The sequence below is a fragment of the Amphibalanus amphitrite genome, unplaced genomic scaffold, assembly GCF_019059575.1.
Source record: "Amphibalanus amphitrite isolate SeventyFive unplaced genomic scaffold, NRLGWU_Aamphi_draft 000202F_arrow, whole genome shotgun sequence".
Taxonomy (NCBI): Eukaryota; Metazoa; Arthropoda; class Thecostraca; order Balanomorpha; family Balanidae; genus Amphibalanus; species Amphibalanus amphitrite.
This window is the reverse complement of record NW_024881697.1, coordinates 292896-306651: the sequence shown is the minus strand read 5'-3', so window position 1 is coordinate 306651 and position 13756 is coordinate 292896. Positions and strand designations below refer to the sequence as shown.

General features: G+C 45.1%; 1 protein-coding gene and 1 long non-coding RNA gene across 2 annotated transcripts; both read right to left on the bottom strand.

The window, feature by feature from the left end:
* Nucleotides 1-3039: 3039 nt before the first annotated feature.
* Nucleotides 3040-11321, bottom strand: LOC122384906. The gene is made up of 2 exons (XR_006257117.1): nt 10858-11321; nt 3040-4838 (listed from the first exon to the last, which is right to left on the bottom strand). It is a non-coding gene; the product is annotated as an uncharacterized LOC122384906 (long non-coding RNA).
* Nucleotides 8875-10851, bottom strand: LOC122384905. The gene has a single exon (XM_043372715.1). The coding sequence runs from the start codon at nt 10626-10628 to the stop codon at nt 9579-9581; it is 1050 nt and encodes a 349-aa protein (XP_043228650.1). The 5' UTR covers nt 10629-10851; the 3' UTR covers nt 8875-9578.
* Nucleotides 11322-13756: the final 2435 nt, after the last annotated feature.

Here is a 13756-nt window from a genome sequence, read left to right as displayed (position 1 = left end):
ATAAATGTAAAAATTTCGCTAAAAACAGGTCAAAAGTTTTTCGCCTATAACTTTTGATCTAATTAAGATAGAGCAAAAAGAAAAGCACCAGTGAGCTCAGCACGTCAAGGCGCGTCGAATGATATACTTTTTAGCTTGCTTAAGTGTACTTAAAGTTTTTTCTTAAATTTTAAGTAAACTTAAATTAATAAATTAAGTTCAAATTAACCAAATTGCATCATAACGCATATCATTTGATTCGGCTGATCACGAGGAACACAATGATACCATTTTTTAAGCTCTAGCGTCATTATGTGCCAAGTTATTGGCAAAAACGTCATTTGACCTCAGTTGACCTCATTTGACCTGACCCATGGATAAGTACACCAAACAAAGAAGCACCAAGTGTCCTGCTGTTAAGTACCGTGGTTTCAAAGCACAAAAGTGATAAAACGAAGCGGATATCTCCAGTAATTTCCGAATTTAGTATTTTCCCATAGGCTTAGCATTACGACGTAATGACCTCTAACTGACCTCAGGTCAGTGACCTCAAAAAAACCGGACTATATGTTATACACCTCGGTGAACTTAGCACATTCTGAAAGTTTGAAGGAATTCAGTCGAAAACTGTGAGTTGGACAGGTGCATAAAGAAAATTGAAATTTGACCATGACCTTGTACCGGTTTTTCTGACCTGGTGACCTGACCCAAGGTCACCCGGACCTGAAATTTTCAGGTCATATGTAAAAAGGTTGCCCCATAGGCTGTGCCAAATTTGGCGGCGCTGCGCGCCGCCGTTTTTACGCTATCTTCGAAAAACCTTAGGGGGGGTCGCATCGACCCCCCCCCTGCCAGGGCGAGGGTTAATAATGACTATCAAAAAGGCAGACGCAGTTAACCCGCGCCCGGCTGGGGGTCCTGGACTTCCACGCCCTGCTGGGGGGGGGTGTTTGAACACCCCCCCCCCTTCTAACTCGGCCCCTGGGCCACGTAGCGATACGCGGAAGGCGGCGTTCGAAAGAGCGCCAAAAATAATGAGGAAATCACTTCGGTCAATTTTTTGGTCAGGTCAAAGGTCAGGTCACCAGAGGTCATTGAAGGCAAAATTTCGCCGATTTCCAGGTCGAATGTCGACAATTTCCAAGAAGCCAACGCATAACTCGGGAACCAATAGATCTACAGCGCCGCGGAAAAGCGCATTCGATAGCCCTATTAACGCCCTTTCTGAGTATTTCTCTCAGATTTGACCTAACGTCAACGGTTTTGCCTGCAGGGGGCAAAAACTGCAAAAATAGCCGATTTTTTTCGAAAACAGTTTTTCTGCAATAACTTTTGACCCAAGCATTGTACGAGCTTACTTTTACCGGCATCGTGTTCCTCTCGTCAAGACGCATCGAATGAACTATAACTTGACCTTGAAAGGTCAACTTGAAAATTTGACCTCAGGTCAAGGTCATGACCCGACCGGAAAGGGTCATGTTGCATATCAGTCGATCCGTATCGTCGAGCTGAACACATCTAAGGCGTTTTGATCGCTCTAGCATGCCTCTATCAAAAGTTATTTGCGAAAAACTGTTAGATACCATGCGTGACCTAAGATGACCTCAGGGCATAAACAGAGGTCACGGACACCATTTTTATGTTCAGTGTGTCTAAACCACTTGCAATTCAGTGTTTGGGAGTGTTTATAATGTCTTTCGTCCAAAAGAGGCGCATTTCAATTTTCTCCCATTGACTTATAATGAGGAGGTCGCAAAATTGACCTGACCTTAGGTCATCGATATCAAAATTCTGAGATATACATTTTGTACATACTATTGCTCTTAGCAATCGCTGAAAGTTTCAAAGCGATCGGTCACTCGGTGTAGCTATGACAGACATTGAAACTTTTTATGAGGTGAGGTCACTTCAAGTGACCTGGTGACCTGACCTTGAATGACCTTGGTCTGGAATTTTTACAACATGTGTAAAATTGATGCATGATAAGGTGTACCAAAAACGGCGGCGCTCCGCGCCGCCGTTATTGAGATATTCGCGAAAAACCACAAGGGGGGTGTTCAAACACCCCCCCCCCCCCCAGCAGGGCGCAGGTTAAGTATTTGGGAGTATACATTGATCCAAAATATAACCCGGCAGTTGCTGGGGTATTTCGCCACCCACCGTTTGCTGGGGGGGGGGCGTTAAACGCCCCCACCCGATAACTCGAGAACCAATAGGCGCAGCGAAACGCACGAGGCGGCAAACGAAAGAACGCGACGAGACGCTTCAGATGAGTACTTTAAAGTTGAATTTTGAGGTCACAGGTGGGGTCAAGGTCAGGTCAAACACCTGAAATCGGGCTTTCAGTAGCATGGACTTCAGGACTTCGCAATTGGCACCTCTCGTCATAAACTCTGTCAAAACGGTGCACAATCCATCATATAAGGCCTACAAGAGTGTCAGCTCCATGTAGGGGTCAGTCAAGCATAGGTCAGTGTCAAGGTCAGGTCAACCGGGCAGGCACATATCCCCGAAAATCAAAATTTATATTCGCAGCCTGTGACACATGTTTTATGGGTAATTTGGGGCGTAGAACACGATGGTGACATTCATTTTACCATATGTGTACGTGTTTGGCTAAAAAAGTTCAACTTAAGAAATGCATGTATCATGGTCGTGAAGTAGTCACGAGAAATTGCCAAGATTCAGTTCAAGATTTTGGAAAATGCGGAACGATAATCAACAATCGAAGATAACCATTTGATTGTTCATGGTATTGGCAGTCTAATGGCGTTTACGGCATGTCTGTATGTCTATTCTGTGATTTTATATGATTTTTTGAACATATGCCGTTTTTGGTTGAAAACTCAGAAATCATGACGCCACTAAAACCTCGATATCTCAAAAATTGTCCGACCGATTTTTTTTTGAAACTTTGTCACAATAAACTTCAATTAATTCCCTACAGGTGTAACAGAATACAAGTGTTAATAAGCAAATTCTTGTTTGTGATAGTCTAGATTTGTAGGACCGTAGTTGTTCTTGCCGTTCAACCACGCGATTCCAATAATAAACAGAATGTAAATACAAAGTTGGGCCTGTATTCAATTCACGGCCACAGAAACCAAGATAACAAACAAATTGACTTTGCCAAGGTCCGAAGACAGACTGGTCCGCCGAGCAGTAAAGACAAGTGCACGGCTGCGACTCCAAGACCGAAGTGCCACACCGCGCGGCACCGGCCGAGTTCACGACACACACACACATACGTCACATATACACGTCAGACATACAAATGTACGTCATATCATAGCACCAATCAGAAGCGGGCAAGGACAGGCGTCGCAGGTGAGGAGTGAGGACCATATAAGGATATTGTAAGTGGGCGAGGTGGCTGGGCAGTAAGTAGGTACAGAGGGAGGTGGAGGACGGGGTAGGAACGAATTTCGTTACAACACAACGCGAGGTCCTTAAAGCTGAAATTTTGACCAAAATTTTCGGCTTGGGATTCTCCTAATATGATGCATGATATAACGTACACAACACACGACACAGCACAAACAACACCTAATACAACAATATACACAGCACCTCAACACACAATTTCCCGTTTTTTCCGATCGTTGCAGTCCTCGTAGTTATAAGTCTATAGAGTCTTCTTCATTGTCCGTTTACGAAACATAGTCTACTGTCCCACTCGTGCTCATCGATTCGGTTCTCGCTTCGCAATCACTGGTAAGATTCCGCTGCGGGCACATCAGTTCAGGGAGTTCAGAGAGTTCAGAGGGTTTAGGTCACCTTTGACGCTGCTGTCTGACACGTGTTTGTCAGTCCATTGTCCATTGACACCAGATCGTGTGTCAGATGTCGACACGCTGTCGCCAGATGATGTGTCAGATATTGACACATTGACGTTCTCACGTCTCGCGTCTTGTTGTGGGTCGTCCGTCGGGTGTCGGGCTGACCAGACCACGCGTCAGCGTAGTTTTATCGGGGCGCCCGGACGTGGGGTGTCCGATGCGGGGCGGCCCGATCTCAGTGGCGCTGACTAGCACCGGCGGCGGCTCGACCGAGTGTGGGAGCGCCGCTACTGGTACCTCTGCTGCGGAGAAAGAACTCCTCTGGAAAATATTTGCATCAGGCATCTGCGGATTTCTGAGAAGCGAGGGTCGGAGACGGTTTTAACCCTTGTAAGCACGAGGGACTTGGGTCCGTGAGTTTTTCCCGGGGCTTGATATTTGGAGCTACACTTGACGTTTCTTCAACAATAACACTGTCAGGGGCAGGATTTTGAGCGGATACTTTCTGGGGTCGGATCATAATGGGTTTAAACACATGACATCGGACGTATAGAACAGTTAATAGCACTAACGCAACCACAATACACGTTGTGACCGAGATGGCGGGGATAACGACAGTTTTATTATGCTGAGCATTGCGTACTCGAATCTGTTGAATATGTTTCTTCAAGTTAGACAAATGGACACTTTTGTCCTGAAGTGGGGGAATGAAGTTTACGGCTTCGGGGAGTGAAACATTAGTTTCCGAAAGATCAACAAGTACATTTGACCAAGTATCTATTACAATGTCAATAACTTTTACGCTCTGGTTAAACTTAGCAAAAAGCTGAATTGCCTGGTCACTTCGCAATTGTTGGCGGTGCTCTGGAAATATACTACTGACTTTACTTTTAAAGAGCTTCACATGATGCTCCAGCTTCAATACAAACGTCCATGATGTCCTGGTTTCGATGGGGATGTGAAGAGTCCAGTGGTCGTATGAAGCGTAGAGATGGCCTCGGGGCAGGAAGAGAACGTTGGCCGTTGTCGGAGATGTCAGATAGAACAGGAATGTCAGGAAGAACGGTCTTGCCCACATCTCTGGAACACACACAAACAACTATTAACATTTCGCAAACATGGGGTTAGTACACGAACAATTGAACGGTTCACTGACCGAACATAAAATGAACAACACATAAATGGCTGTGGCATACTAGCCAGAGTCGGTATATCATTAAACACAATACAACGTGGTACCGCGATTACGTTGTCTTCGGCATACAAACCGGGATCCATATTCTATATAAACACTATAACACCATACAGCCGTTCAGCCTTCATCGTACTAGCTGGGTTCCACAAAATACTGTAGACATTCGGCTGTCATCCGACCTGTAATAACTCAGTGGGCCGGGGAACCTTTTTACATTTTTTCTAATTGTTTGAACATGTCGGTCATCAACTTCTCATGCGTTTTCAGCATCTTAACTAATAGGGCTTCTTTCACACGTGGGTTAGTACACATTTGCTCCTTTTCAATATGTACACCATCGGCGTCCAATTCGTCTGAATCCGATTCGTGGTCCTGGTCGGCACATTGTAATTTTGAAGGAGGGCTACGCGCTTCTGCATCCATGTCGTTCGACTCTGATTCTGTACGGGTGAGTGGTCGTTTCATAGGGGTAGGTTCAATTTCGAATGGATCAGATAACTTTTCCGTTCTCAGGCGCTTTGCTAATTGGGACAAAGGAATATTCTCGTCGTCAGAACTATTGTCTTTCGATTTTTCTTCTCTCCATCGTTTTCGCATTTCGGATAACGGCACGTCAAGATCTGCATCGGAATCAGAATCTTCAGGTAAAGGTGGGTAATTTTGTTCACTCGGCGACGGTTTCGCTGGAGCGTAAGTTTCAACAGGGGTTGATATCGAACTGGGGGTTGAATCACGAATAGACCGATCTGTGACTGTTTCGGTATTATGCATTTCTGTATCAGCGAATGAGAACTTTGATTGACGTGGAGGCTGCACACGAAGTGGAACCGGGATAAACGACTTCTGTTTACTTTCGTACTTGCTGTTGATATGATGGGGTTCTTCAGTCACGTTTTCCCAAAGGGTATCTGGATCAGCGAATCTCAAATTATGAACGTTCACTACTTTGACATCGCCAGACAGCTGGTTCTTAATGACAAAGGTTACGTCGTTGATGGCTTTGATAACGCGGTAAAAAGGTTTCCAATGGCACGACAGTTTGGAAGCATTTTGAGTCGCCTCTGTAGGGTTTCTGAAGTAAACCATATCACCGACTTTGATTTTCGTTGGCTTGGCGGTACGATCGTAATAAAATTTGTTTCTCTCATGACTTTGTACTAAGTTGTGACGCACATGACTGTAGGCAGAATGCATGTTTTCGAGCATGGTAGGTACGTAATCTTCACCTTGGTAACGATATTTTGGAGATAAAATGCTATCGAGTGGTAGAACAGGGTCACGACCGTAAAGAAGGAAGAAAGGAGAATACTTGGTAGTCTCGTTTTTCGCGGTGCGATAAGCAGACAAGATTGAAGGAAGCTTTGTGTCCCAGTCACGTTGAGATTTACTCACTAACTTTGCTAACATGTCGTTCTGAACTCTATTATATCTTTCGCATTTGCCGTTCGATTGCGGGTGGTAAACGGAAGTTCGGATATGCTTAATGTTGCTAAAAGTTGTAATTTGGTCTATGACGGCGTTACAAAACTCTGTACCATTGTCTGAAATCATAATCCTAGGACAAGCATGGCGAGGGATGATATGTTCTAATAAAATTTGGGCAACCGTTTCTGCACTTTTTGATGAGGTAGCGAACGACTCTGGCCATCCAGAAAATAAATCGATGACAGTAATAATGTACCGGTTTCCTTGGAAACTTTCAGGGTACGGACCGGACGTGTCTACTGCGATCTGCTCGAAAGGAAATTTTGGGATTGGCATATCTTGCAGAGGGGGTCGTTCGCGTCTGAGTTTCCTCATATTACAGGCGACACATGTTTTCAAATACTGAACAACGTCTCGATATAAACCGGACCAAAAATAACGGGAACGGATCTTGTCGTACGTTTTATCTATACCTAAGTGTCCGCCGAAATAGCCTGAATGAATTTCTTCGATGATCAGTTTCTGTAGGGGCTTGGGAATAACTAACTGCAAACCTGGAAATGAGGGGTATTTGGACGGATCAGAAACTCGATATAGTAGACCGTCTTCCAAAATATAATAACGAGACACTACAGCATGGTTCGAATGATTTGGGTCCTGTAATACTTTGATCAATTGTTGGATCTCGGGATCCTCTCTCTGAAGTAAACCAAGGTCGGGGTGTCCTTGTAAAAACTCTTTGAATTTTTCCTTGGGAGGAGCCTCAGGTAACTCACTTCTTTTCACTTCAGTCTCTACTTGAACGTCAGGCGCTCTATCGGAATCAATCACATTCACACTACACGAAGATTCATTATTTACACCGAATGTGTCTACGCATTCGTCGACATGGCACGGTAATGACTCACTAGTCATTAATCCATTTCCTGGGATATCCGTGTGACAATCCTCTCCTGAGGTGTCCAGTCGCGACAATGCGTCTGCAACTACATTCTGACGTCCACTAATATACTGTATATCACATCCATACTCATCTAATATAATCGCCCAACGTTGAATCCTAGCATTCTTCATTTCACTGGTGAACAGGTGCTTGAGGGGCTGGTGGTCCGTCATAATCGTAACTTTACAACCGAGTAAATAGGGACGGAACTTTTGTACACTATATACAATCGCATAAGCTTCTCGCTCGATAGTAGGCCAGCGTTGCTGGGTTTCGTTGAGCTGATGCGACAAATATTGGATGACTCTTTCACCCAATTCAGTCTCTTGGACTAGCGCAGCACCTATGGCGTTTTGTGACGCGTCAGTATATAACTTGTACGGCTTATCTACGTTAGGATATGCCAAAATTGGTGCAACTGTTAAAGCTGAACGAAGAGTTTCAAACGAAGACTGACATGCATCATCCCAATAAAAACGACGATTTTTCTTTGTTAGCTCTGTCAATGGTTTGGCTATCCTCGCAAAATTTGGAACGAATCGCCTGTAGAATCCACACATACCAAGGAATGATCTGACGCCTTTGACATTTGTCGGAGGACGGAGATTTTGTATTGCACTTATTTTCTCGGGATCCGGTTTGATACCAGATGGAGTAACTATATGGCCTAGGTATTTTACTTCTTGTTTCAAAAACTCACATTTTGACATCTTTAATTTCAAGCCAGCGTCTCTCAAACGTGAAAAGACTGCATCTATATGTTCTAAATGTTCCTCAAAGGTTTTTGAATAAATCAAAATATCATCCAAATACGCAATAGTAAATTTGTGTTGAATGCCCCACAGTACTTTATTCATAAGCTCTGAAAACAGACTGGGTGCATTGACATACCCAAAACATAACTTTTCAAACTCGTATTGACCCATGAAACAAGTGAATGCCGTTTTGGCCTTTGACTCGGGATCCATGGCTATCTGCCAGTACCCACTGCGGAGATCTAAAGAAGTGAAATATTTCGCACCTTCAAGCGAAGCCAAAATGTCGTCTATGCGCGGAAGAGGGTAACTATTTTTGACAACGATTTTGTTCAAAGCACGCAAATCAACACAAAACCGTTTTTGTCCGTCCTTCTTATCTACAATCACAATCGGACTAGACCAGGGACTACGACTAGGGGAAATGATGCCGGCCTGCAACATTTTCTGTATATGCTCTTCTACAAGTTTTCTCTGACTGAAAGGCAACCGGTAAGGTCGCTGTTTAATTGGTGGATGATCACCAGTTTCAATTGTTGCTTTCACTAAATCAGTACAACCTAAATCCAAATCACTTTTTGCAAACAAATCCTCATTTTGGGCCAAGAAGTCTTGTATCTTTTTACGTTGACCTTCGGACACATGTGACAGTCGCGCTTTTTGACTTTCGGGGACGTCATCTGACGGTTCACTACACTGGTCACCTTCCTCACTAGCTGTAAATATGCATCCTTCCGGGTCTTCTAAAACTTCCGCAATGCCAATGACCGATCGTGAAGGCAAAACATAATCCCTACCAGTGGCGTTCACTATCACGACTGTAATACGCTTGTTTTTGTCTACGTGACCTACACTTTCAACCAAACACAAACCAGGTTCTTCTCCTAGAACGGGTGCATTGCTCAAAGGTTGAACTATGCAATCTTGATCTAGCAATTGAACACGGTTGACTAACGCAGGAATCTCTATATACGACTGAGCAGGAATTGTAACTTTGTGAGGCACTCGAACCAAAGATGTAGTCGTTTGGCAAGTCAGACGTTGAGGTCGCAGAGGGATGACGTTACCGTTGAGGTTCATCGTCTTTTGTCCAAAATCCAATTGAACACCGAATGCGGAGAGAAAGTCGTTGCCTAAGATACAGTCGTTTTTCAGACCTTCTACGATTTGGAATTTGAACGGTTGATTAAATCCTGCAATTTTGACTTGTAGTACGGCCGTTCCGAAGTTTGTGAGTCTATGGCCAGAGATAGAACGAATAGGAACGCAGTTCCTCGTAGAAAAACCCTTGATTTTCCTGCACTGAATTTTATCAAAAGCTTCACGTGAAATAAGGGATATGTCCGCTCCTGAATCTACTAACGAATAGGCTTTTTGGTCGCTCAGAGATACATAGCACATCGGCGTATCAGGTTTAATTTTAATTTGTGCTGCTTGCGGTCCATGTTTCTTTGTAGAAACTTTCCGTTTCGGACCGTCTTTCTTTGGCGCGTTTCTGGTCGCTATTTTTCGAGACGCGCGTTCGCGTTTCCCTGGGTACTTTGGGGAGGAGGACGGGTGGAGTTGCGTCGGCACGTACGGCGTACATGTCCAGGTGTGCCACAAGCGATACAGATGGGGGATCCATCTTCAGTCCACTGGTAGTTCGGTCTGGGAGTCTGAGGGGCTTGAGGGGGAGTTTGTACGTTGCCATAGTGCGACATCAGCGGGGGTGGAACATCAAAGCGGACTTGCGGGGGAGCTGTCGGGGGAACGTTGAAGTAAGTCGGTGGGGGAGTAGTCGGAGGTACGTTGAAACGCACCTGCGGTGGGGCGGTCTGAGCACGTTTTTGCGGTTTCAGTTTTTGGATGTCGCGAGACATTCGCTGCACTTGGGAGGTTAGATTCTGAATAGTGGTCCGAAGTTCAGAGTCTGTAGCGGACTGAATACCGCTGCAGTCCATGGGTTCGACGTCGGACTGAGGAGGGGAGTGATGGCGGCAGACTTGGAAAGTCCTGTCGGCCTGTTGCTCACTTTCAGCGAAAGCGAGGGCGTCATCGAGGTTAGTGAATCTTTTCCTGATCAAGTTTCGCGCCAAGCTGTCGTCGCTCACGCCTTTTTGGAACACTTCTACTAGGAAGCGTTGCGCCTCAGGGGCAGAGAGATTTTCGAATGCCTCCGACGCCATTGTCCGCAGCTTTTCAGCAAAATTTTGTACCGACTCACCACGGTTCTGTTTTAGACGTCTGCATTTTTCCGAAGCCAGGTACGGATCAGTCATTTCGCTATACCTTTCCTTTAGTTTCCGTCGGAGTTCCGACCACGTGATTTGGGGGTTTTCTTTTAGCATGCGTGAAGCGTACGCACCAGCGGATCCGTTTAAAGTGATGGTCGCCAAAACACACATACGCTCTGAATCGCACGTAATAGATATCTGATCCATGTCGTTTAACCATTGGGCGAATTTGGCGGAGCCCTCCCCGGAGAATGTTCGGATGTGCTGAGTTAGACCCTGAATACGGAGTTCCTGACAAATATTTTGGAGCGCTTTGGTGATGACTGCCTCGGACATTTTGAAAACTCTAGTAAATACAAATCAATCAGCGAATACAAACAAGTGGTGTTTATGGAGCGTTGCCAAATAAACAGTTCAGTTGACACACGAAAACATATGCGGAGATAACAGTCACACAATGCAAAAATTACACAAATATACACAGGCACAATAACAGTGGAACAATCGAAAGTGAAAATGTGGGCGAAGACGTTCAGGGAAAAGATAGGAAAGAGTGACAGCTTACTGTTCGTAGACTTGTAGAGCAATTTCTTGCGGAACCAATTTCAATTCTTGAGTTTTTTTTTTATTTGATCCGGGTCACGGCACCATTTGTAACAGAATACAAGTGTTAATAAGCAAATTCTTGTTTGTGATAGTCTAGATTTGTAGGACCGTAGTTGTTCTTGCCGTTCAACCACGCGATTCCAATAATAAACAGAATGTAAATACAAAGTTGGGCCTGTATTCAATTCACGGCCACAGAAACCAAGATAACAAACAAATTGACTTTGCCAAGGTCCGAAGACAGACTGGTCCGCCGAGCAGTAAAGACAAGTGCACGGCTGCGACTCCAAGACCGAAGTGCCACACCGCGCGGCACCGGCCGAGTTCACGACACACACACACATACGTCACATATACACGTCAGACATACAAATGTACGTCATATCATAGCACCAATCAGAAGCGGGCAAGGACAGGCGTCGCAGGTGAAGAGTGAGGACCATATAAGGATATTGTAAGTGGGCGAGGGGGCTGGGCAGTAAGTAGGTACAGAGGGAGGTGGAGGACGGGGTAGGAACGAATTTCGTTACAACAGGTACCCAAAATTTGGCGCGTCTGCGGCGCGCCGTTTTTATGCTATGGCCCGGCGAAAAAAGTAGCGGCATTTAACGCCCCCCCCCCCCCAGCAACTCGCGGGTTAAGTGGTCAGTCCATATCGATTATCTTGCTTTGGCCATAAGCCGCAACATAGGAATCATAAACAGAATTAAATACTTATTGGGCAGGAAATCACTTCTTTTGCTCTACAACTCCTTAGTATTGCCCTACATAAACTACTGCACTGTCGTATGGGGCTTCACTTTTCCAACATACCTAAACAAAATTGAAATCCTTCAAAAACGTATAATCAGAATCATTGATAATCAGCCTAGCCCTAGAACGCCTAGGGGGGGGGGTTGTATCAACCCCCCCCTGAGGTTTTTTCGAAGTGCACGCTAAACGGCTTGTCGTAGCGGGCTGAAATTTTCAATACCCTCTGGGGCAACCTTTGCGCATCTTTTACCGAAAAAAAATGATCGGGTCATGTCAGGTCACGGAGTTATGATGTCATAAGAGGTACAGCCTCCGGCCGGATTTTCACAAACTGAGTGCCAACGCCCGAGGTTTCCTGCCGGTGGTACGGACATCGGTTGATGGATCGTGATGAAACTTCCCATGCATGTTGGGGCAAGTATTGGCTATCATATGGTATAAGAAATTTGACCGGGTCAGGTCAGGTCACGGAGCTATGACGTCACAAGAGGAACAGCGTCCGGTACTATTTTTGAAAAGCGCCCGAACCACTATTTTGCTAATTCTTGTCACCTCAATGGGAATATGCAGCAATATTAGCTTCTTTAGGGAGCAAATGGACCTCCCAAATCCAAAAATACAATCAGATTTCAAAAATTTAAATTTTGATTTTTCGAATTTCTTCCGCCGACTGTGACCTTGCCGACTTCCGGCGCTCCCAACGCGCCATTTTTAGAGCTAGGGAAACGAAATACATACCAAACGATAGAGAATTGATTAAGGAACACGATAGTGAAGGTTTCATGTCGATATCTCCCACCGTTTTGCCGCAATCGCCGCCGAAAGTTGAAAAAAGTCTATTTTTCCGAAAATTTGACCTTTGACCGGTCAAAAGTAGGTCAAATGTTGACCTAGGACCAAAAAATATACCACCAATCGCGAGATCTCGTTGAGAGCAATCCGTTGGTCTTTTCCGCTAAGCTCTACGACCTTCCGTTTCGAAACGCCAGGGGGGGGGTCGTAACAACCCCCCCCCCCCTGGTCGTTCGTGTTATGAGAAATGGCCTGGTCGTGCGAGGGCTAGACTTGCTCATTCGGATCCCATTTTCAAAGCCCTAAACCTGCTAAAAGTAAAAAATATTGCTAAACAACAGCTTCTTCTAATTATGCATCGAAAGTTAAATGGATCTTTACCACCATCTCTTGAAACTCTTTTCTGTTTGCAGGCTAACCAAAACATCCAAACAAGAACTACATACCACTTCCGAGAAACATTCACACGAAAATTATATCGCACAAAAACTGCCTTCTGGCAAGGTCCTCGACTTTGGAACAGTATTGTAGCACCCCACTTTTTATTGTCAGAAATTCCTGAATTGTCGAAAGAAACTATTAACCCGCGCCCGGCTGGGGGTCCTGGATTTCCACGCCCTGCTGGGGGGGGGTGTTTGAACACCCCCCCTTCTAACTCGGCTCCTGGGCCACGTAGCGATACGCGGAAGGCGGCGTTCGAAAGAGCGTCAAAAATAATGAGGAAATCACTTCGGTCAATTTTTTGGTCAGGTCAAAGGTCAGGTCACCAGAGGTCATTGAAGGCAAAATTTCGCCGATTTCCAGGTCGAATGTCGAAAATTTCCAAGAAGCCAACGCATAACTCGGGAACCAAAAGAGCTACAGCGCCGCGAAAAAGCGCATTCGATAGCCCTATTAACGCCCTTTCTGAGTAATTTGCTGAGATTTGACCTAACGTCAACGGTTTTGCCTGCAGGGGGCAAAAACTGCAAAAATAGCCGATTTTTTCGGAAACAGTTTTTCTGCAATAACTTTTGACCCAAGCATTGTACGAGCTTACTTTTACCGGCATCGTGTTCCTCTCGTCAAGACGCATCGAATGAACTATAACTTGACCTTGAAAGGTCAACTTGAAAATATGACCTCAGGTCAAGGTCATGACCTGACTGGAAAGGGTCATGTTGCATATCAGTCGATCCGTATCGTCGAGCTGAACACATCTAAGGCGTTTTCATCGCTCTAGCATGCCTCTATCAAAAGTTATTTGCGAAAAACTGTTAGATACCATTCGTGACCTAAGATGACCTCAGGGCATAAACAGGGGTCACAGACAC

Bases quoted from the DNA above. Each gene is read 5' to 3' on its own strand.
- LOC122384905 (XM_043372715.1), bottom strand. From the start codon at position 10,628: ATGTCCGAGGCAGTCATCACCAAAGCGCTCCAAAATATTTGTCAGGAA.